The sequence below is a fragment of the Jatropha curcas genome, chromosome 2 (assembly GCF_041381405.1).
Source record: "Jatropha curcas cultivar XTBG-Jc1 chromosome 2, XTBG_Jcur_1.0, whole genome shotgun sequence".
Classification (NCBI taxonomy): domain Eukaryota; kingdom Viridiplantae; phylum Streptophyta; class Magnoliopsida; order Malpighiales; family Euphorbiaceae; genus Jatropha; species Jatropha curcas.
In genome coordinates, this window is record NC_143152.1 from 25,621,942 (window position 1) to 25,645,585 (window position 23,644).

A 23,644-nucleotide genomic window follows, 5' to 3' on the forward strand; every position below is an offset into this window, starting at 1 on the left:
AAAAAAAAAAAAGAAAAAGACGCAAAGGCCAAAATTGAAATAATAAAAAAAATATTATAACCACTTCAATCAAGATTCTCTTTAAAAAAGAAAAGAAAAGAAAATATCAATCAGTTATTGAAGAAGAAAGACATGGCAAAAGCAGAAATGAATAGCAGAGGGAAAAGATGGTCTCTCGAGGGAAAGACTGCTCTTGTCACTGGAGGAACCAAAGGCATAGGGTATTTCTAATTTACTTATTCTTTCATTTTCCTCTCTTCTTTCATTTCATGCTTATATTAGTTTCCTTTGGAGTACTTTAGACATGCCATTGTTGAAGAATTAGCAGAATTTGGGGCAGTTGTGCACACATGTTCTCGCAACCAAAAAGAGCTTGATCAGTGTTTACAAGAATGGCAAAGCAAAGGCTTCAAAGTAACTGGATCTGTATGCGACGTATCAAATCGAACCCAAAGGGAAAAGCTTATAGATGTAGTTTCCTCCATCTTTGATGGAAAGCTTAACATTCTTGTAAGTTTTCTTCTTTTTTTCTTTCTGATGTTTCTCTTTTAATGGTTTAACCAAGTGGATAAGTTTTCTTGTTCCGTCTCAATCTCATTTTTTAAATAAATAATTTTTCGATATATTAATTTTTTTTCCGCAGTTATGTGGATTTTTATTGAAATATTAAAAAGCGCCATTTTAATTAAAATTGGAAATTGGAACTGACAGTCCTACATATGCTTAATTAGGTCAACAACGCAGGGAGAAATACATTTAAAGAAGCCTTAAAGGATACTGCTGAAGACATTTCGACCATTATGAGTACCAATTTTGAGTCAGCATATCATCTAAGTCAGCTTTCGCATCCTCTCTTAAAGGCATCAGAATATGGAAATATTGTAAATATCTCTTCCATTACAAGCATTGTTGCTTTGCCTCTTTGCACTATCTATGCAGCATCCAAAGGTATGATATTATGCTTCTTTTGCCCTTTTACTTATACATGATACATAATAATATAATTATGTCTTTCGGCCATAACTTTATATTATAGCAGTAATTATTGATAAAATTTTACCATATAATAAATATTTATTACTAATAGCTATCAGCTACTGGCCACCACATATTAATTATTAGCTAACACAAACTGATCTTCAGTACTTATTGAAAATTTTGTTAAAATTGATCTATTTGCTATTTAAAAAACATAACAGTAAGCTTGTCGTACGCAGTTAACTATTTGCTGTTCACTTGATTAATTGATAAGATGGATGATTTGCAGGAGCGATGCAGCAAATTACAAAAAATTTGGCATGTGAATGGGCAAATGACATGATTCGAGTTAATGCAGTTTTACCAGGATTTACAGATACCCCTCTCTTAGATTTTGCAAAGGTTTTTCTATTAAACAGTTTTTAATAATTAAATATTTAAAAGATAAAAAAAGCAAATTTTTTCTCATTTGTGATTAATCAAAGTGAAATAGTTTTACATATGAATATTGAATCAGTTAATATTTTGCTCTTTTATAGAAAAGTTGGGATAATCCTGAAGTTGAGGAGCAAATGACTCGTAGTATCCCTCTCTCTCGAGAAGGAAAACCTGAAGAGATAGCATCAGTGGTGACATTCCTTTGTTTACCTGCTTCTGCATATATCACTGGCCAAATTATAATTGCTGATGGAGGATGTACTGTGAGTCGCTTCTAAATTTTTCCCAAATAATAAAAACAAAATAGTAATTATTTTTGTTGTATTCTGAATTAGACAATATCTATTTTAGTAATTAAAAACATTTAAATAAAGTTTCAATCTGTGGAGAAACCATATGTAACGTGCTAATTCTATTACTAGAAGTGTTAATTTAAATTGGAATTATGCATCTTTTGTGATGGAATCAACTTGGCTTGCTTTTTCATGCACAAGAAGAAAACAATTGGAATTTTAGGTTAGACAAGCACATTTACCCGCAGTATGTTTCAGGCTTGCTACTGTATTTTTATCTATTCAATGTCTAGTTTGGTACTTTTATTTTTTTTAAAAAATATTCTATTCACAAATTACTATTTTATTAATAGAAAATTCATTCGATTAATACATGTAAACTATATTTTGGGATATATTTAAAATAATTTTATAAGTATAGTAGGAGAACAAAATTATCCTAAAGCTATTGCGCTCTTAAATTTATTTTTATTTTTTAATATTAGAGAATTTTGTAAGAAAAATATATAATTCACATTTTTGTTTGTTTGCTCATTTTTTGCTATAAAAATATTGAATCCACAAAAAGATAAAATAATTTTTATGCTTCTAAATTTCTCAAATTTTATTTATTAAGTGATATAAATTTTTAATAATATATCAATTACCTTCATAAATTGCTCATGAATCTTTTAATTCTAGTAAAAAAAAATTCTTAAAGTGAAAAAAAAATTAAAATGGTCAATAGAACAATTTTTTTTTTTTTTTTTTTGTAATCATATTCATATATATTGTTGCAACACAATAAAGGAATAAAATCAACCATTAATAGTTTTCTACTTATTAATAACTATCATATTAATAGTTTTGCATCTTTAATAGCCAAAATCCATTTGCAGGGATAGAATGTTTAGAACAGAAGCGTCTAGAGAAGGTAAAAATTGAATAAAATAAAATGATGATGGTTTAAAAGACAATTCACTGTTCGTATTGTATTTACCAGTGAAATGAATTTTACCGATCAATTTGTATTTACCATATTGCTTTACTTTATTTATTTTTCTAGATTATTACCTTTCTTATTTTCTTTCTTTTTATTGAGTAAATAAATTTATTAAGTAAAATAATTCAACCAACTACACTTGACTGTAATTCTTTAATTAAGACAGTCAATTACTCATCCGTTTTGAAAAGATAGTCCTTTTTTCATACAGATTAAAAAATATAAATTATTATGATTAACAGATAATTTTATTACCATAAATTTTTTATTATATCCATTTTTTTTTAAAGGACCAATTATACCTATCTTAAATACTAAAAACCATATTAATAATATAAAATGGAAAATATAAATTGCAATTATTGAGAATAACTAACATCGATAATCTTTTAAAATTCAAGAGGAAAAAAAAATAGAAAAACAAAACTACTTATTAAATAATATACGAATTTAAAGGGAAATGACTTACGAAAAATAATAAATTAACTGGGATTACTAAAAATAAGATAAAACTTAATAAGGATATAATAAATAATTTAACTATATATAGAAAAAGTAAGTGGATTATAATTTGGGATAGACCAAAATTGAAAGATAGATTATCTTTTTAGGCAAAGGAGTATGAATTATTTCTCTTGAAATACTAAAAATAAGAAAATTAAAAAGTTTAAATACTACAAATGTAATTAACTTTTTTATTTTTAATTAAGGCCAATACAGCTTTCGTTTTTTAAAATCATGTGAGAGTCGTATGAATCCACTCCTTAGCTTTGTAGAATAAACTTTCTGCTTTCATTTTCAAAATTGAAAAAAAACGAAAAACAAGTGGAGAATCTGATTTTCTGATTAGGCTGTTATTCTGATTAGGCTGTTACTACTGTACAGATAGTTTATTCTGTATTGATACAGAATCTTCATTAATTGACACATGCATTAAAGAAAACTATTGTAATAGGTTACTCAACTTGTTGCTCTATTCTTTATCTATATGTTTCCTAACTTTATCTTTTCTTTATCCATATCTATTTTCTATCCTATAACATATTATATAAAATATTATCTAACGATAAATATAAAATTATCTAGAAAAAAATTAGAATTCAAATTCATGCACATAAAATTTTTCTTCTAGTGTTATTAATTTTTTTTAAAATAAAATTATTGCTTATCATTTGAAATCGTGTATATAAAATATCATATATTTTTCTTCATATTTCTTGCGCTATGCAAGCTGTTTTTCCTGCAATTGCATGAGCGCATTAATGTTAACTTCTCATCTCTCCTCTATAAAGCACGGTTTGTAAATTCTCTTTCTTGTGGGTAATGAAGACTTGATTGACGATGCTCTGCAGTGAAAGCTGAGGAGGAACCATGAATATCCTTTGCTGGAATTGTCGAGGACTAGGTAACCATCGAGCAGTTAATGCTCTCCATGAACTTATTCGATGCCATAAGCCGACGGTCATTTTTATGTCTGAAACCTTAGTTACTTCGAGTAAAATTGAGCAGCTCCGATATAGCCTTCATTATGACTGCTGTTTTGCTGTGGACGCGGTGGGGCACAGTGGTGGTTTAGCTATTTTATGGAATACTCAGATAAATTTAGAAGTTATGCGTTATTGTTCGCATTTTATTGATATGAAAATAACAGAAGCTGCAGGTTTTACATGGCGCCTCACGGGTTTTTATCGCATGCCGGAACGACACCGTAGGCAAATTTCATGGAATGTCCTCCGTTCTCTAGCTCGGCTGACAAATCTTCCCTGGCTAATTTGTGGAGACTTTAATGACCTAATGTTCGCTGAAGAAAAGAAAGGGCGTAATCCTCATCCTCCATGTTTATTACAGGGTTTCTCGAATACTGTGGCTGACTGTGGTCTGATTGACTTGGGAATGTCGGGATATCCTTTTACTTGGGCTCATGGTAGAGGTCAACATCGGATAGAGGAATGATTGGACAGAGCTTTGGGAAATATCATTTGGCAGAACCACTTTCCTAATTATCAGGTCCAGAATTTAGTCTCGAGTAAGTCCGATCACTCTCCTCTTCTTATTCTTACTGCCCCTAGTATAAAAAATATGAGGCATCATCGCTTTCGGTTTGAGAATTTTTGGTTAGAGGAATCTGATGTGGACACTGTGGTTAGAGAGAGTTGGACCAGTTATGACGGTGTTGATGCAACGGGGAAGATAAAGGTTTGTGGACATCATCTACAGAACTGGGGCAGGAGACTAAAGCTTCGATTCAGACAGGAAGCCAAGCAGTTGACAGTGCAGCTTGAGAATCTTCGGATCAATGGAAATATTGATCAGTTTGAAGGTGTACAGCGTAAGCTTGATGATGTTCTGCACCGTGAAGAGGTCTTCTGGTCTCAAAGAGCGAAATCCCATTGGTTGAAATCGGGGGATATGAACTCTAGGTACTTCCACGCAACTGCTCAAAAACGGAAGAAATCCAAGCAGATTTTTCGGCTGAAGGATGCAAATGGTGAGTGGATAAGTGACAGCAATCTGTTGACAGGAATGGTGAGTGATTATTTTGTTAATCTATATGAGGCAGGGGATGCTGACTTAAGTCCTGTTGTGGGTTTATTCTCTCCTTTGGTTTCGGATAATGATAATTCTATGCTACTTGGAGATATTTCAGTGGATGAGGTTCATTTGGCAGTGAAACAAATGCATGCGGATAAAAGCCCAGGGATGGATGGACTAAATCCTAAATTCTACCAGAGGTTTTGGGATATTGTGGGCCATGATGTTGTTCAAGGTTGTCGAGACTGGTTTAATGCAGGTGTTTTTCCAGATAATCTGAACAATACCCTAATTGTGCTGATTCCAAAAGTAGAAGACCCAGAGGCAGTGAAGGACTTTCGACCTATTTCACTTTGTAATGTAATTTACAAAGTCTTTGCTAAGATTCTGGCAAACAGGCTGAAGACCATCCTACCTAATCTTATCTCATTATCTTAGTCGGCTTTTGTCCCGAACCGGTTGATTTCAGATAATGTGTTAGTTGCTTTCGAATTAATACACTCTATGCAAACCAGAATGACCGGTCGACAAGGAGCTTCCGCACTGAAAGTTGATATTTCAAAAGCCTATGACAAAGTCAACTGGTGCTATTTACGGGCTGTTATGCAGGGCTTAGGTTTTAGCCAGCGTTGGGTTGACTTGATTATGTTGTGTGTTTCCTCTGTCAAATATTGGGTTGGTGTGAATGGGGACGAGGTTGGCCCAATTATCCCGGAACGGGGTTTGAGACAAGGTTGTCCATTATCTCCCTACTTATTTATACTCTGTGCTGAAGGACTGTCAAAGTTGTTTAGTAAGTCTGAAAATGAAGGTCGTCTCCAAGGCTGTAGAGTCTCGAGAGCTGCGCCTCGGCTATCTCACTTGTTGTTTGCGGATGATAGTTTGTTCTTCTTTGAGGCATCTCGGATTCAAGCTTTAGAGATAAAAAATATTCTAGTCACTTACGAAGCAGCTTCGGGTCAAGCGGTCAATTGGAACAAATCGGGTATTTTCTTCAGCTCAAACACTTCTGAACCGGACAAGGATGCCGTTAATGGAGTTTTTGGTGTGCTTGCTCCTTTAAACCACGGAAGGTATCTAGGCTTGCCCTCATTAATTGGCCGGGAAAAGAGGCGCATTTTTTCTTTCTTGAAGGATCGAGTGAGGAAGTTGGTCAGTGGTTGGAATCAGAAACTTCTATCCAAAACGGGTAAAGAGGTGCTCATAAAGTCTGTGGCACAAGCTATTCCTTCATTCTGTATGAGTGCTTTCCTTATACCGGTATCCATCTTACAGGAGATTCAGAGGTTAATGAATTCTTACTGGTGGGGAGGAAAGATGAGATGGTTAAGTTGGGAAAGGCTGTGTGTAGCGAGGGAAAAAGGAGGTTTAAGCTTCAGACATTTGCGCAGTTTCAATCTCGCCATGCTAGGAAAACACTGTTGGCGGCTTTTGCATAACACAAATTCTCTTCTTTATAGTTCTTTCAAATCTAAATATTTCCCAAGTGGGAATTTCCTTGGTGCAGGCATTGGCCGTAATCCAAGTTTTGTATGGAGAGGAATTTGTGCAGCTAAGGATGCTATTCGTTCAGGTTTTCGGTGGAGAATTGGAGATGGTCAGTCAGTAAATGTTTGGACCGAGCCATGGCTATTGAGGGATAACCAGCTCCGCATTAACTTGCCTATTCTTCCTGGTTTTGAGCATATAAGGGTTTCAGACCTTATTTTGCAACAAGGGGAACGTGCTTGGAATTTGCCCCTGATACAAGGTTTTTTCAATTCTTCAATTGCTGAACTTATTGCTTCCATTCCTTTAGCTACAAATATTCAGGAAGACACCCTTATATGGCACTGGACAGACTCAGGGATATATTCTGTGAAATCTGGTTACAAAATAGTAGCATCTCAATGTGTGGATATTGAAGATAATTTGCAGTCCAATTTTTGGAAAGCTCTTTGGTCTCTGAAAATTCCGCCGAAAGTGAGGCATTTCCTCTGGAGGTGCTGCCGAGACATTCTGCCAGTTAAAACAACTTTGGAAAGAAGGGGAATGGAGCTTGATACAAGATGCGATTATTGTGGTGTTGCTGAAACGTTAGCCCATGCTCTTGTTGAGTGTCCAAAAGCAAGATTTAGTTGGCAGTTTTTTGGTGTTCAACCAAATATTGGCAATTTTCCAAATTTCTTACAGATGTTCGAACACTTGCACAAGGTGTGGGAAAGCGACTTTTTTGAGAGTTTTATTATGGGTCTATGGAGTATTTGGCTGAGCCGTAATGATCTCAAATGGAACCAAATGAATGTAGGACCTTATCATGTGGTTACTCGAGCTAGAAGTCTGCTCGCATCTTGGAAGAAAGCCCAGCTAAAGCTGTCAGGTTCAGCTATAGGCATCGGTGCTTCTACAAGTAGTCAATGGTTTCCACCACCTTCTGGCACTTTTAAAATAAACTTTGATGCCGCTCTTCTCCCCTCCGCTGGGCATGGAGCTGTCGGTGCTGTACTCTCAAACTGCCTTGCCAGGTTTGTATCAGCAGCAACGTCTTCCTTGCATGGATGCTCTTCTCCAGCAGTAGCAGAAGCTCAGGCGTTAAGAAATGTATTATCCTGGGTGCTGTCGAGCCACCATACTTTGACGATTCAGGTTGAGACCGATTGCCTTCAAGTCTATCATGCTATGAGGAGTTCTGTCCACGACTGGTCCGAGTTTGGTGTTGTCATCTCTGAATGTAAGCTACTCTTAGTCCAATTGCCTAATGTCAAACTGGCTTGGATTAGAAGACAAGCAAATGATCTAGCTCACGTGTTGGCTAAATCCGTCCCCAGTGGGGCTTGTTTTCAAACTTGGGATAGTGTTCCCGATTGTATCGCTCGTTTCTTCTCTTATTAATATAATCCATAATTCAAATGTCAAAAAAAAAAAAAAATATAAGAGAAATTTTACAAATATAAAAAATAGATAAGTTATTATAGGCATAAATTTCTTTTAATTAAGAAATTTGTAAAAATATATTAATTACAAATTCTATATTTCAATTTACAAATTGAAGGTTATAAATTCATGATACATGGACGTTTACATTATATAAATTCTAAACCAAACAAATTTTATTCAAAAGCTAGATGATTACATAACAATTTATTTTTAAAAATTGTAAAATATAATTTACAACTAAAATAAGATTGATCAGAAACTTCAAAATTATATATATATATACGTGTAATTTGTTGTTTTTAAAAATTAAATAAATATTTTTATAACTAAATATACAATATGAATTATTTTTTAAAATGTAAATGAATTTAAGATAACAATCAATTAGTTAAAAAACAAAATAGAAGTAATAAGGTATAATTTATATAGTTTAATTTATACAATTTGATATTATATAAGGGTAGAGATTTATAAGTCAAACATTGGAGTTGTATAATTTAATTTTTTAATTAAAAAATATTATATTGAAAAATAATGAGTTGTCGTGTATATATGATATAATTTAAATTACATGACACAAGATAAATGTTTTGACAATAAAAGAATAGAAATTTATAATTATTTATTAAAACTTTAAATAATTTATGTTGAGTAAATGAATTTAAAGTGTTGGAAAATTATTTATCTTTGAATTTTTATGTTTTATAGAATTATAGTTGTGTCGAAAATAGTAACTTTTTTTTAATTTACACAATTAAATAATTTTTATATTTTAATAATAAAAAACTAAATGTTCTACTTTTGATAATCCATTCTATAAGTAACAAGTCATTCGATCAATTTCAAACCTAATTGTCAATGTCTAATTAGTTTAAATCTAACAATGAAGAAAGATTCTGTATTAATACAGAAATTTTTAAATTTGTACTGTAGTTTTACCCTTCTGATTAAACGGCACAACCTCCACCAAAATAAAGAAAATTAGAAAAAAAAAAAACAGAAAAGCTAGGTTTATATATGAAATAAACTTGTGCTTTCATTTCTACAATCGAAGAAACAAACAGCCAAAAAATTAGATTTTTCAATTTATCAGTAAATATGGTAAACACATACAGTCTACTCGAATAGTAACTGTATGCGTGAATAGTAACTGTACACGTGAATAATACTATGCGTGAAAATAGTGTTGGGCTTACTTGAAACGGTCTCAGCAACAGTAATGCCAATAGTACTGTTCACCACTAACTTTGTGTTACTAATTTACTATTCATAACTAAGTCGATTCTGCAACGAATTTCCGAGCGAATAGCACCAATAGACTCGTCTTAATTTTCTCGTCGTCGTGGTATATTTATTTTCAAAGTATATCCACGGATCCAGTACCGCTATCTGACCGGCTGGATCTACCGAAACATTCGGCTCTGATACCAGTTGTTAGACATCAGCTCTGATACCAGCTATTGGGCATCAGCTCTGATACCAGTTGTTGGGAAAAAATTACGCAAAATCCCCGATAAGTCAGACGAGGGAGCAAAAGAAAATAATAACACACACAATTTGATAACGAAGTTCGGCCAATCTTACCTACGTCTCCAGACTGCTGCAGATCTTTTATAGGAGAAAAATAAATAAAGTGTTTACATACACTCATAACCCTCTATCCAAGAATACCCAAAAAATTAGGCTTAATTTTTCTTCTTGAATAATCTCTCTATTTTTCTCTCTTACAATTGCTCTCTCACAATTGCACTCTCATTTACTGATCTATATTTTTGCTGTGTATTTATGAGCTGCTAACTTTTCCTATTCATAAGAAAAGAGAATGTGTAAAATTCTGCGTCCACTGCCTAACTTTCCAAAGCTGTGTGCTTCTTTTCCTTTGCAACCCACCAATATTCTGCATCCACTGCCTAACTTTCCAAAGTCGTGTGCTTCTTTTCCTTTGCAACCCATCAATTTAAAGTTTCTTCTGATTTAAGTGGGCACACCACAACCTAACTTTGACATGACCATCTTAACATCAATCATTTTCTAAATTAGACGATACAGAATCCCTAGAATTATGTTAAATTGTTTATAAATTATCTATAAGATAAGAGTTGTACACAGAAAAAAATTATAATGAGAATTGAAACCTGTTCTTCAAACTTAAAACTCAATCTAAGAATTTTTGTGTGGTGTTGAAGTGCTTATCCATTGTGGATGAGATAGAGAGCTTGTGACAATCAATTGTGCGTTCTAATTAAACTTCTAGAAATATCTGTTTAATGCCCGTGTCGATGGCTTAGTGCGCTGTATATAGGCCGATCTTGAACCAATTACTGAAGGCCGAATTATTGAGATGTTAGGACCACGCAGCAAGTCAATAATCTGACAAAAAAAAAAAAAAAAAAAAAGAAGCAAAGGCCAAAATTGCCATGGTCCCCAATGCCCTATTGCTGGTTCGGTTCGCTATAAAAGCACGGACACTACGATTCGGTTAAATATTATAAGATTCTCTTTAAAAAAGAAAAGAAAAGAAAATATCAATCAGTTATTGAAGAAGAAAGACATGGCAAAAGCAGAAATGAGTAGCAGAGGGAAAAGATGGTCTCTCGAGGGAAAGACTGCTCTTGTCACTGGAGGAACCAAAGGCATAGGGTATTTCTAATTTACTTATTCTTTAATTTTCCTCTCTTCTTTCATTTCATGCTTATATTAGTTTCCTTTGGAGTACTTTAGACATGCCATTGTTGAAGAATTAGCAGAATTTGGGGCAGTTGTGCACACATGTTCTCGCAACCAAAAAGAGCTTGATCAGTGTTTACAAGAATGGCAAAGCAAAGGCTTCAAAGTAACTGGATCTGTATGCGACGTATCAAATCGAACCCAAAGGGAAAAGCTTATGGATGTAGTTTCCTCCATCTTTGATGGAAAGCTTAACATTCTTGTAAGTTTTCTTCTTTTTTTCTTTCTGATGTTTCTCTTTTAATGGTTTAACCAAGTGGATAAGTTTTCTTGTTCCGTCTCAATCTCATTTTTTAAATAAATAATTTTTCGATATATTAATTTTTTTTCCGCAGTTATGTGGATTTTTATTGAAATATTAAAAAGAGCCATTTTAATTAAAATTGGAAATTGGAACTGACAGTCCTACATATGCTTAATTAGGTCAACAACGCAGGGAGAAATACATTTAAAGAAGCCTTAAAGGATACTGCTGAAGACATTTCGACCATTATGAGTACCAATTTTGAGTCAGCATATCATCTAAGTCAGCTTTCGCATCCTCTCTTAAAGGCATCAGAAAATGGAAATATTGTAAATATCTCTTCCATTGGAAGCATTGCTGCTTTCCCTCTTTGTGCTCTCTATGCAGCATCCAAAGGTATGATATTATGCTTTTTTGGCCCTTTTACTTATACATGATACATAATAATATAATTATGTCTTTCGGCCATAACTTTATATTATAGCAGTAATTATTGATAAAATTTTACCATATAATAAATATTTATTACTAATAGCTATCAGCTACTGATCTTTAGTTTTACTTATTGAAAATTTTGTTAAAATTGATCTATTTGCTATTTAAAAAACATAACAGTAAGCTTATCGTACGCAGTTAATTATTTCACTTGATTAATTGATAAGATGGATGATTTGCAGGAGCGATGCAGCAAATTACAAAAAATTTGGCATGTGAATGGGCAAATGACATGATTCGAGTTAATGCAGTTTTACCAGGAATTACAGATACCCCCCTCTTAGATCTTGCAAAGGTTTTTCTATTAATCAGTTTTTAATAATTAAATATTTAAAAGATGAAAAAGCAAATTTTTACTCAATTGTGATTAATGAAAGTGAAATAGTTTTGACATATGAATATTGAATCAGTTAATATTTTTCTCTTTTATAGAAAAGTTGGGATAATCCTGAAGCTGAGGATCAAATCACTCGTGGTATCCCTCTCTCTCGAGAAGGAAAACCTGAAGAGATAGCATCAGTGGTGATATTCCTTTGTTTACCTGCTTCTTCATATATCACTGGCCAAATTATAATTGCTGATGGAGGATTTACTGTGAGTCGCTTCTAAATTTTACCCAATAAAAAAAAACAAAATAGTAATTATTTTTGTTGTATTCTGAATTAGACAATATCTATTTTAGTAATTAAAAACATTTAAATAAAGTTTCAATCTGTGGAGAAACCATATGTAACGTGCTAATCTATTACTAGAAGTGTTAATTTAAATTGGAATTATGCATCTTTTGTGATGGAATCAACTTGGCTTGCTTTTTCATGCACAAGAAGAAAACAATTGGAATTTTAGGTTAGACAAGCACATTTACCCGCAGTATGTTTCAGGCTTGCTACTGTATTTTTATCTATTCAATGTCTAGTTTGGTACTTTTATTTAAAATATATATATATTCTATTCACAAATTACTATTTTATTAATAGAAAATTTATTCGACTAATACATGTAAACTATATTTTGGGATATATTTAAAATAATTTTATAATTATATTAGGAGAACAAAATTATCCTAAAGCTATTGCGCTCTTAAATTTATTTTTATTTTTTAATATTAGAGAATTTTGTAAGAAAAATATATAATTCACATTTTTGCTTGTTTGCTCATTTTTTGCTATAAAAATATTGAATCCACAAAAAGATAAAAACTAATTTTTATGCTTCTAAATTTCTCAAATTTTATTTATTAAGTGATATAAATTTCTTATTTTCTTTCTTTTTCTATTTTTTTATATTATTATCATTGATAGAAAATTAGAAGAAAATTTTGAGATTCTTTTTATTGAAGAAGAGATGTGAGACAATAAAAAAAGTGAAAATAGAGAAATAAATTGAATGTGTGTTTAGATTTTAGATTTAATACTCCCTCTATCATATATATATATATATATATATATATATATATATGCGCAGTTTGACTTTTACGTGGATTTATTAATATAGTATTTTTGTTGTTTAGTTTTCTTCTAAATTACCATTCTTCTAATATTAAATGATTCATAATAATTCATTAAATTTTGAGTCTATAAATGTACATTAAATGGGGTTATACTAGGAAATTAAACAATAAGTGATCTTTAAAAAAAATATGATTACATTTTGAGACAATGGAAACAGAAAAGTAAGCTTATATATGAGACATGGAAGTATCATTTATTGAGTAAAATAATTCAGCCAAATACACTTGATTGTAATTCTTTAATAATTAAGATAGTCAATTACTCATCCGTCTCGAAAAGTATTCCTTTTTTTTCCATACAGATTAAGAAATGTAAGTTATTATAGTTAACAGACAATTTTATTACCATAAATTTTTTATTATACCCTTTTTTTTTTTTTTGAAAGGAACAATTATACGTATCTTAAATACTAAAAACCATATTAATAATATAAAATGGAAAATATAAATTGCAATTAATGAGAATAACTAGCATCGATAATCTTTTAAAATTCAAGAGGAAAAAAAATAAAAAAACAAAACTACTTATTAAATAATATATGAATTTAAAGGAAAATTAACTTACGAAAAATAATGAATTAATGAGGATTACTAAAAATAAGATAAAACTTAATAAGTATATAATAAATAATTTAACTATATATAGAAAAAGTAAGTGGTAGTTTGGGATAGACCAGAATTGAAAAATAGATTATCTTTTTAGCCAAAGGAGTATGAATTATTGCTCTTCAAATACTAAAAATAAGAAAATTAAAAAGTTTAAATACTACAAATGTAATTAACGTTTTTCTTTTTAATGAAGGCCAAAACAGTTTTCGTTTTTTAAAATCACGTGAGAGTCGTATGAATCCACTCCTTAGCTTCATAGAATAAACTGTCTGCTTTCATTTTCAAAATTGAAAAAAAAAACAAGTAGGGAATCTGCTTTTCTGATTAGGCTTTTACTACTGTACAGATAGTAATTATTCTGTATTGATACAGAATCTTCATTAATTGACACATGTATTAAAGAAAACTATTGTAATAGGTTACTCAACTTGTTGCTCTATTCTTTATCTATATGTTTCCTAACTTTTTCTTTTCTTTATCCATATCTATTTTCTATCCTATAACATATTATATAAAATATTATCTAATGATAAATATAAAAGTATCTAGAAAAAAATTAGAATTCAAATTCATGTACATAAAATTTTTCTTCTAGTGTTATTAATTTTTTTAAAAATAAAATTATTGCTTATCATTTGAAATCGTGTATATAAAATATCATATAAGAGCAGTTTTACAAATATAACAAATAGATAAATTATTACAGGCATAAATTTCTTTTAATTAAGAAATTAATAAAAATATATTAATTACAAATTCTATATTCCAATTTACAAATTGAAGGTTATAAATTCATGATACATAGACGTTTACATTATATAAATTTTAAACCAAACAAATTTTATTCAAAAGCTAGATGATTACATAACAATTTATTTTTAAAAATTGTAAAATATAATTTACAACTAAAATAAGATTGATCAGAAACTTCAAAATTAATGAATTTTAAAATAATTATATATATATATATATATATATATATATATATATATATATATATATATATATATATACACACACACGTGTAATTTGATGTTTTTAAAAATGTAAATGAATTTAAGATAACAATCAATTAGTTAAACAAAAAAAGTAGAAGTAATAAGGTATAATTTATATAGTTTAATTTATACAATTTGATATTATATAAGGGTAGAGATTTATAAGTCAAACATTGGAGTTGTATAATTTAATTTTTTAATTAAAAAATATTATATTGAAAAATAATGAGTTGTCGTGTATATATGATATAATTTAAATTACATGATACAAGATAAATGTTTTAACAATAAAAGAATAGAAATTTATAATTATTTATTAAAACTTTAAATAATTTATGTTGAGTAAATGAATTTAAAGTGTTGGACAATTATTTATCTTTGAATTTTTATGTTTTATAGAATTATAATTGTGTCGAAAATAGTAACTTTTTTTTTAATTTACACAATTAAATAATTTTTATATTTTAATAATAAAAAACTAAATGTTCTACTTTTGATAATCCATTCTATAAGAAACAAGTCATTTGATCAATTTCAAATCCAATTGTCAATGTCTAATTAGTTTAAATCTAACGATGAAGAAAGATTCTATATTAATACAGAAATGTTTAAATTTGTACTGTAGCTTTACCCTTCTGATTAAAAGGCACAACCTCCACCAAAATAAAGAAAATTAGAAAAAAAAAAAAAAAAAAAAAAGAGAAAAGCTAGGTTTATATACGAAATAAACTTGTGCTTTCATTTCTACAATTGAAGAAACAAACAACCAAAAAATTAGATTTTTCAATTTAACGGTAAATATGGTACACACACATATATATTTTCTGATTCAACGGTGTGTCTATGTATATATATATAAATATATACATATATATAGGGTATAAACGGTATACGATATATACAAGGTATATATACAAGGTATATGTAGAACCAATTATATATATATTAGTGTTAGAACCCACACGATGTATGGAGTAATATAAAAGGATGGAATATCTTTTGTTATGACATCATCCAAAAATAATAAAATTGTACATTAAAATGATTGTGAAATAGATTACAAAATTATATCTCATTGAAATATGTTGAAAAAGTTATAATGCTAATATGTGTCTTCTTAAGTATCATGAGAAACAATTCACCAAGATATGCAATAGCAAAAATCATGCATGGTACATAAATAAAAAATGCACACACACTATTAATGTATTTTTCAACAGCGACAATAATTTTGAGAATTTAACTAATTATATTGAAATAAGAAATTAAGTATTTTTGTATTTTATGTTTATGATTTATTATAAATAATTATTTATTTAGTTAAAAAGATTAATGTATTATATTTATTTAGTGTGTCCTAAGCATATAGAAATTTTACTTTTTTAAAAATTATCATATTCGTACATTTTCATATCTCGTGTCCCGTGTCCTTACAACCTAACTCCTGGCATATGAGATTATTTCATATACCAAGCTAATTAACTAAGATTTTTTTATTATCAATAAAAAAATAAAGTGTTTTTTGTAATTTTTTATTGTCCTTTTTTATTAATGAACGAACAAAAATACTCTCGTTCAACTGAAGACATATTTAGACAGTCTTGGTAAATCATTTGTCTTTGTCATATTCTAAAATTAGTTCACATCAAAGAGATATTTTTTAATGAAAACGATAAATAAATTAAAATGGGATAAGGTTAGCTTTAGGCTGTATATTGATCAGTTCAATTATTAATAAATTTAATTTTAAAAGAAAATCAGTTCAACAACTTAATTTAGAATTGAATTCTGAAAGTTGAGTAAAAAAAATTGTTTCTATTATAAACTAAAATAAAATTAATTCTAAATCAAATCAAATGGAATATTTCGATACGATTTTTCATTTTTTTAAAATACTATCCGCCCTATCCTAGTGAGTAAAGTGACCCAATTTCTAAATATATATGTATATATTCTTAATTTCTATTTTTTAATATTCATCTTGCCGAATGAAAAAACACATTGATAAACACAGCTAATAAATTAATTGTTTGAAATTTTATTTTTTTTTATTTTCCATTTATACTTCTAACATTTGTCATTATATAATCTAAAATACTGTTAAGTCCCAACTTGTGCTACTTACACTTGGTTTCTCTATAATGCAAACTACTCTCTTTTTAGATATGCTTCTAACATTTATCATTCTATAATCCAAAATATTGTCAAGTGGCAAATTTTGACTTCCATATAATATAAACTATTCTCCTTTTATATCATATATAAGAAGTTAACTTCTTTTTCTTTTATCTTCTCGTAATAATCTACATATCTACATAAAATCATGCATATGAAAGCTCTATCTTCCAGTTGCTAAGATTCCATAGAACAACAAAAATCAACTAGCTCTCAATTATTGATGAATGATTCCATAAACTATGTTAATTGAATAATTGAATCACATCGAATTGATGACAATCTGATTTGATTTTTTAAAAAATAAATTTAATTCGGTTAGCTAAAAATCAAAATCAGCTAACTCTCAATTATTTATCTAAAATATAAAATCATTCTAAAATAATTCTTTGGAGAACAAATGTACATTAAATATATATGAGAATATATATGAGTAATTAGTAAAGGAAATATCATTCAACTTTACTCATATTTATATTCAATAAAATTTGTTGGCTTCCATATAAGGCATACTCCTCTTCTTTTATATATCATATAGATATAGATTATTATATGATAAGATAAAAGAAAAAAAAAAAAGCTAATATCTCATCACAATCTCCATCATATGATAAAAAATCAAGCATATGAAAGCTAACCTCTCATCACAATTTTAAACACTTTACATTTATGGATGGAGAAAGTATTCTCAATCATTTAACAAAATTTATAACATTATTAATATTTTTTTCATATAAAAATTTCTTATTTCTTTTGTTTTTCAATAATTAATGAAAATTATTAATATCATTTAATAGTATTTTATGGCTAATAAAGTTTAAGAAGGAACTAAATTTTTTTTTGAAAAAAATTTATGTTATTTATTTTTTTGGATATAAAAGAAAAATAAAATTAATAAAGGAAGAAAAATACAAAGAGTAAAGAGTTGAAATTAAAAGCCAATTCTTCTAATGATCAATTTTCGTCAAAGCGTAACTCTAAATGGGATGAAGAGTTTATTGGATTAAAAAACTCATGAACAGAGAACAAAAAAATTAGGCCTCGCCAATTCATTAAACACTGACATGCTTCGAAACTAAATTAAAAAAAAAAAAAGGAGAAACTAATTTTTTTTCAGAAAAAACTTATGATATTTATTTATTTTTTGGATATAAAAGAAAAATTAAATTAAATTTTCTCTACAAATTTATTTTTAAAGTTTTTTATTTACCTTCTAATGTGAAGAGAAAACTATCATAATTCTTTTCCCTTATATTCATTTCTTATTTTCAAATAAAATAGTTTTTGCTTATTAATATTAGTTTAATTTTCTTTTCTTTTCTCTTCCTATATGTCATTATCTGAAAATATAAAACAACTTATATTCTTACAATTGTTGTCATTACAATTGATCTTTTTACAATTGTGTTTAATAATTGCTTTTCTTACACTTGGCAATTTAAACCTAGTAAAGAAGAATTTTATCATCAAAATAAACGTAGACATCATAAAACATCTAAGAATGAAAAACCATACAAAAAGACTAACAAGATTTCATATAAAGACTTAACTTGTTTTAAATGTGGTAAGAAAGGACATACATCTAAATATTGCAAGTTCAATAAAAAATTGCATGAATTAAACTTAGAAGATGATGTTATAAATAAAATTCATGAATTGTATCTTACTTCTGATACATCAGATTCTGAGGTACAAGAAAGTGAAAATCAAGTTGATGAACTAGGTTCAACAACCAGTTCTTCAGAAAAATCTATAAATATGTTAACTAAAGATCAAAGTACACTCTTAGAAGTAGTAAATACTCTCACAGATAATGATCTTAAAAGTCAACTTCTTAAAAAATTAATTAAAAGTTTTGAAGAAGATAAAGAAGTAAAAATAATCACACCTAAAATTCAGACTAATACTTATGATTTAACTACTATATTAAAAAAGAATAAAAAACTCGAAACAAAAATATCATTAGAAGATCTATATAAAGAAGTTAGAATTTTAAAACATGAAGTTAAAGAATTAAAACATCAAGCACGAGTACATGATGCCAAAATAAAACATTTAGAAACTCAGTTGATATCTAGTTCCTCTTCGGATGAACAGGATGATAAAATAACAAATGGAATAAATGAGATGAATGAAGATGAAGAAATAAATCCACATTTTCTCTTTCTTTTACAAGAAATAACATCTAGAAAATATTTAGTAAAATTAAATTTACAAATTTCACATGATTTTATAATAAATGGTATAGCTTTATTTGATACAGGAGCAGATTTAAATTGTATAAAATCTGATTTAATTCCACATAGGTTTTGGTCAGAAACACATGAAAAACTAACCACAGCTAATAAATCTAAATTAGAAATTCTTGGTAAAATTGAAGCAGATATTATAAATAATGGATTAGAAATTAAAACCATATTCTTACTTTCACCACAGATAAATTATATGGTAATTTTAGGAACACCATTCATTAACCTAATTACACCATATTCGGTAAAAGAAGATTGCATTAAATTCAAGGTAAAAGGAAGTAGAGCTAGGTTAGAATTTACTGAAAAACCTAGAAGAAAAAACTTAAATTTATTAAAAGCTCATTCTATTAAAACTTTGGAAATTAATTCTTTAATAAAATCTAAAGAAGAAGACTTAAATAATTTAAGAAATTATACATATCTTCAAAGGATTAAAAAACAACTAGAAGATAAAGATATTCAAATTAGAATTGGTAAATTAAAAGCATTTATGGAAAATAATTTATGTGCAGATCACCCAAATGCATTTTGGGATCGTAAACAACACATAGTTGATTTACCCTATGAAAAGGACTTTGATGAAAAGTCCATTACAACTAAAGCCCGACCCATTCAAATGAGCCCTGAGCTCATCGACCATTGTAAAAAAGAAATTCAGGATTTAGAACGTAAAAAATTAATTAGCAAATCTAGAAGTCCTTGGTCTTGTGCAGCTTTTTATGTCAATAAAAATGCTGAAATAGAAAGAGGAGTACCAAGATTAGTAATTAATTATAAACCACTGAATACAGCCTTAAAATGGATTCGGTATCCATTACCTAATAAAAAAGATTTATTAAGACAATTATATAAGGCCAATATTTTTAGTAAATTTGATATGAAATCTGGTTACTGGCAGATCCAGATTCATCCTAATGATAGATATAAAACAGCATTTACAGTTCCCTTCGGTCAATACGAATGGAATGTAATGCCTTTTGGATTAAAAAATGCTCCTTCTGAGTTTCAGAGGATCATGAATGATATATTTAACCCCCATAGTGAATTTTGTATAGTATATATTGATGATGTTCTAGTTTTTAGTAGAACATTAGAAGAACATTTTAAACACTTAAAAACATTTTGCATGGTAATTGAAATGAATGGATTAGCATTGAGTAAAACTAAAATGGACTTATTTAAAACCAAAGTTAGGTTTTTGGGTCATTACATAGAACAGGGTATTATCCAGCCCATAGAACGAGCTATGGTATTTGGGTCCAAGTTCCCTGATGAATTAACTAATAAAACCCAACTTCAACGTTTTCTTGGATGTTTAAATTATGTTATAGATTTTTATCCAAACCTCAATTGCATGATAAAACCATTACATGATAGGCTTAAGAAAAATGCTGACCCATGGACAGCCCAGCATACACAGTTAGTAAAAAAGATAAAGGCCTTAGTCAAAGAAATTCCATATCTTTATATCCCTCATCCAACAGCATTCAAGATAGTTGAAACTGATGCTTCAGATGTTGGATATGGTGGTATTTTAAAACAAGTGATTAATGGTCAAGAACGAATTATTCAGTATACGTCTGGTCACTGGAACCAAACTCAAATAAATTATTCTACTATTAAAAAAGAGATTTTAAGTATAGTAATTTGCATCAATAAATTCCAATCTGATTTATTAAATCAAAAATTTTTACTTCGTATTGATTGTAAATCTGCAAAAGATGTTTTACAAAAAGATGTAAAAAATCTGGCTTCTAAACAAATTTTTGCAAGATGGCAAGCTTTACTTAGTATATTTGAATTTGATATTGAATTTATTCAAGGAGATAAAAACAACATTCCAGACTTTCTGACTCGCGAATTCTTACAGAACGATGGGCAGGAAAAAGGATAAGGGCAAAGCCCCTAAAGAAGAACCTGAATCACCCACTAAAGCTCTCTCTGAGCATTCAGAAGATTTACCTAAAACCCTAAACACTAAACTTTCTCCAGATCTTAAAAAATGGATTGAACAGCTAAGTCAATCTCCAGAGGTGTTTAAAGCGTTACAAAGTATAGCGTCCTCTTCCACAGAGGCGCCAGGTATGTCTTCTACACCTAAAGCGATCGTACCCGTTCATGGTACGGCTAGTCTGTCTCAAACGGTAGGCAGTAAAGACTTATCAAATCCGTTGATGGCTGTGGATTTGCCAAAAATCCAGTATACGCAAGGTATACATAAATGGTTTCTTAAAACTATTTTTCATTATGAAATTGAAATAGAAGATGGATATAATAACACTAATCCTTGGTCTGTTTTAAAACAATACTACCCTGAGGATTGGTACTTTGTTCCAACTGATCTTTCAAAACCCCAAGAATATTATCATAATATTCTCTTGGATACTGGATCTGTAAAAATTAAACATAATTATGATTCAAAAAATAAATCTGTTATTTTATATTCTTCACTTAAAATCCAACGGATTCTTCATCCCAAGGACTGGCCTAAACCCTCTCTTTCTACACCTGTACAATTTAAAGTCTTATATAAACATGTACACAGTACTGTTTATAATTATTTTGATTACCGTGATGCATGGGAAAAAGTTTTTGCTATTCAAAATCCCACTGCTACGCATTCATGGTTAATCTATTTTGATACTTCATTCCGTACAGATTGTAAAGTGCCTAACTGGTTTAAACGTTGGTGGGCAACTAGAGGAATTTCCAATGAAATTATCCCTCCTCCAATCCAGGCATTGTATCAGTATTTTAAAGCCCATTATAAACCCAATCCTGCAGAAGCCCATATTCCTTCCCTGATGTACTATTGTATGGCCTTCTTCACGCCCTGGGTATATCAATGGTATTTGGACACTCAGTATGCCGTAGGAACATACCAGATTCCTATGTTGGTAAAAAGACACAAGATTAAATGGTGGGGATCATTCAAGAACTCTACCACAGAACTTAAAATTGATCTCTGGATACGTGATAAATTAAAACAGGTTTCTCCATTAACCTATGCAACCACTCTTGCATTAAAGGATCAACCGACTTTCGGAATCCAAAAAGCACAGTGCCAAGCAAGGTTAGCTGCTGCTAAAACTCCAGATGAGTATAGAAGAATCTGTCAAGAAATGCTTCAGCATCTTTCAACAGATTCTGATTCTCCAGTAAAACCCTCATCAAGTAAAAAGCAGGCAGACTGTTCCAGTAAAATATCTAAGTCAAGCAAACAGAAGTGGGCTGACATGGCTTCCTCTTCTTCATCAACATCATTCCCACTATCCTCCAACGAAGATAGTGATGATGAGGCTTTTGAATCCATTATAGTCAAAAGTAAAGCTGATAAGGCAAAAGAAAAATTAAAGCAAAAAAGCAAAATAAAGAAAAAAGAAAAGAAAAAGAAGGACACATCGTCCTCATCTGAGTAAAAGGCAGGTGAAACCTTATTTCACCATCATTCAATAGTAAAAGTTAAATTACTGTTTCTACAGGAAAAGCCAACGCATCATCCACAGTAAAGATTCGATGGCAGACCAACAACTATTCATCCACAGTAAAGGTCAACACTGTTCAAGATTCGGTGGCAGACCAAGCACTGTTCATAAATAGTAAAAGTAGAATAGTAAAGATTCTTTTCTATGTTATTTAAAGGGAGCCTATCCTCTTGTGAAGGCATAAGCTTGTATAACCAACTACTCTAAACTCTCTAATCCTCTCCTCTCAAAGTTCTTTGTAAGCATTCAACGTTCGAAGTCTGGATTGTAAACTTTTACTTGTAAGTTTAAATTTGTATTTCATATTTTAAATAAAGTTATTTATTTAAATTTATAAACTGTTACTACTAAAGCCCTGTTAAAGGCTTTCTTCTCTTCTCCCTCCACACTCTGACTTAGTTCTGGGGATCCCAGGCTAAGGTTGCAGGAACCCTCAACCTTAATTAAAATATACTTGGTTGAGTTAATTGATAAATATTAATTTGTTGTGGTATAAGTATGCTCTGTGGTTGCACCTTCGTGTGATCTTCCACATCAGAAATATTGTTCTTGATTGTTCATAAACATAAACTGTTCATTTACTGTTTAGATTAAATTGCATACTGTTCATCTTTAAACAATTACTGTTGAAATTAAAATTCTTTGGTATATCAGCTGGAAACACATAACCTCCTGGTGTTTATCATTGCACTTGATAAACAAGGGAAACTTTGTGCTACAACGCTAAGTACCATATGAATTATATTCATGTTTTTGTAAATTTAAGAGAAAATAATATTTTGATTACAATATATAATATTAATTTAAATATTTTTGAAATATTAATTGATTTAAATAATAGATCTATTTTAGTTGATATGTTTGATATAAATTTGGATAATATAAATCATTTCATGTTTGAATTATAAATAAATACTTAAATCGGTCGATCTTGGTAACAAATGGTATCAGAGCCATTCAAGATGCAGTTGCAACTTTAATATTAACCATTTCATTACACTTTATAGGAG

At 29.6% G+C, this 23,644-nt stretch overlaps 3 protein-coding genes across 3 annotated transcripts; all 3 read left to right on the plus strand.

Moving 5' to 3' along the window:
• LOC105636339 (tropinone reductase homolog) lies at positions 1–1,866 on the plus strand. Its single transcript, XM_089717644.1, has 5 exons — positions 1–221; positions 303–510; positions 732–948; positions 1,268–1,380; positions 1,518–1,866. Exons 1-5 carry the CDS (start codon positions 133–135, stop codon positions 1,692–1,694), a joined length of 804 nt encoding a protein of 267 aa, XP_089573770.1. The 5' UTR covers positions 1–132; the 3' UTR covers positions 1,695–1,866.
• Positions 1,867–4,062: 2,196 nt separating this feature from the next.
• Positions 4,063–4,644, plus strand: LOC149498472 (uncharacterized). Its single transcript, XM_089717334.1, has one exon. The coding sequence runs from the start codon at positions 4,063–4,065 to the stop codon at positions 4,642–4,644; it is 582 nt and encodes a 193-aa protein (XP_089573460.1).
• Positions 4,645–10,619: 5,975 nt separating this feature from the next.
• On the plus strand, positions 10,620–12,400 carry LOC105636342 (tropinone reductase 1-like). Its single transcript, XM_089717645.1, has 5 exons — positions 10,620–10,779; positions 10,861–11,068; positions 11,290–11,506; positions 11,788–11,900; positions 12,038–12,400. The coding sequence occupies exons 1-5, from the start codon at positions 10,691–10,693 to the stop codon at positions 12,212–12,214; spliced, it is 804 nt and encodes a 267-aa protein (XP_089573771.1). The 5' UTR covers positions 10,620–10,690; the 3' UTR covers positions 12,215–12,400.
• Positions 12,401–23,644: the final 11,244 nt, after the last annotated feature.

Coding starts and splice junctions, on each gene's coding strand:
- LOC105636342 (XM_089717645.1), top strand. CDS start 10,691: ATGGCAAAAGCAGAAATGAGTAGCAGAGGGAAAAGATGGTCTCTCGAG. Junction 11,069..11,289: donor ATGGAAAGCTTAACATTCTT/GTAAGTTTTCTT, acceptor ATGCTTAATTAG/GTCAACAACGCAGGGAGAAA. Junction 11,901..12,037: donor CCCTCTTAGATCTTGCAAAG/GTTTTTCTATTA, acceptor TCTCTTTTATAG/AAAAGTTGGGATAATCCTGA.
- LOC149498472 (XM_089717334.1), top strand. CDS start 4,063: ATGAATATCCTTTGCTGGAATTGTCGAGGACTAGGTAACCATCGAGCA.
- LOC105636339 (XM_089717644.1), top strand. CDS start 133: ATGGCAAAAGCAGAAATGAATAGCAGAGGGAAAAGATGGTCTCTCGAG. Junction 222..302: donor GGAGGAACCAAAGGCATAGG/GTATTTCTAATT, acceptor GGAGTACTTTAG/ACATGCCATTGTTGAAGAAT. Junction 1,381..1,517: donor CTCTCTTAGATTTTGCAAAG/GTTTTTCTATTA, acceptor GCTCTTTTATAG/AAAAGTTGGGATAATCCTGA.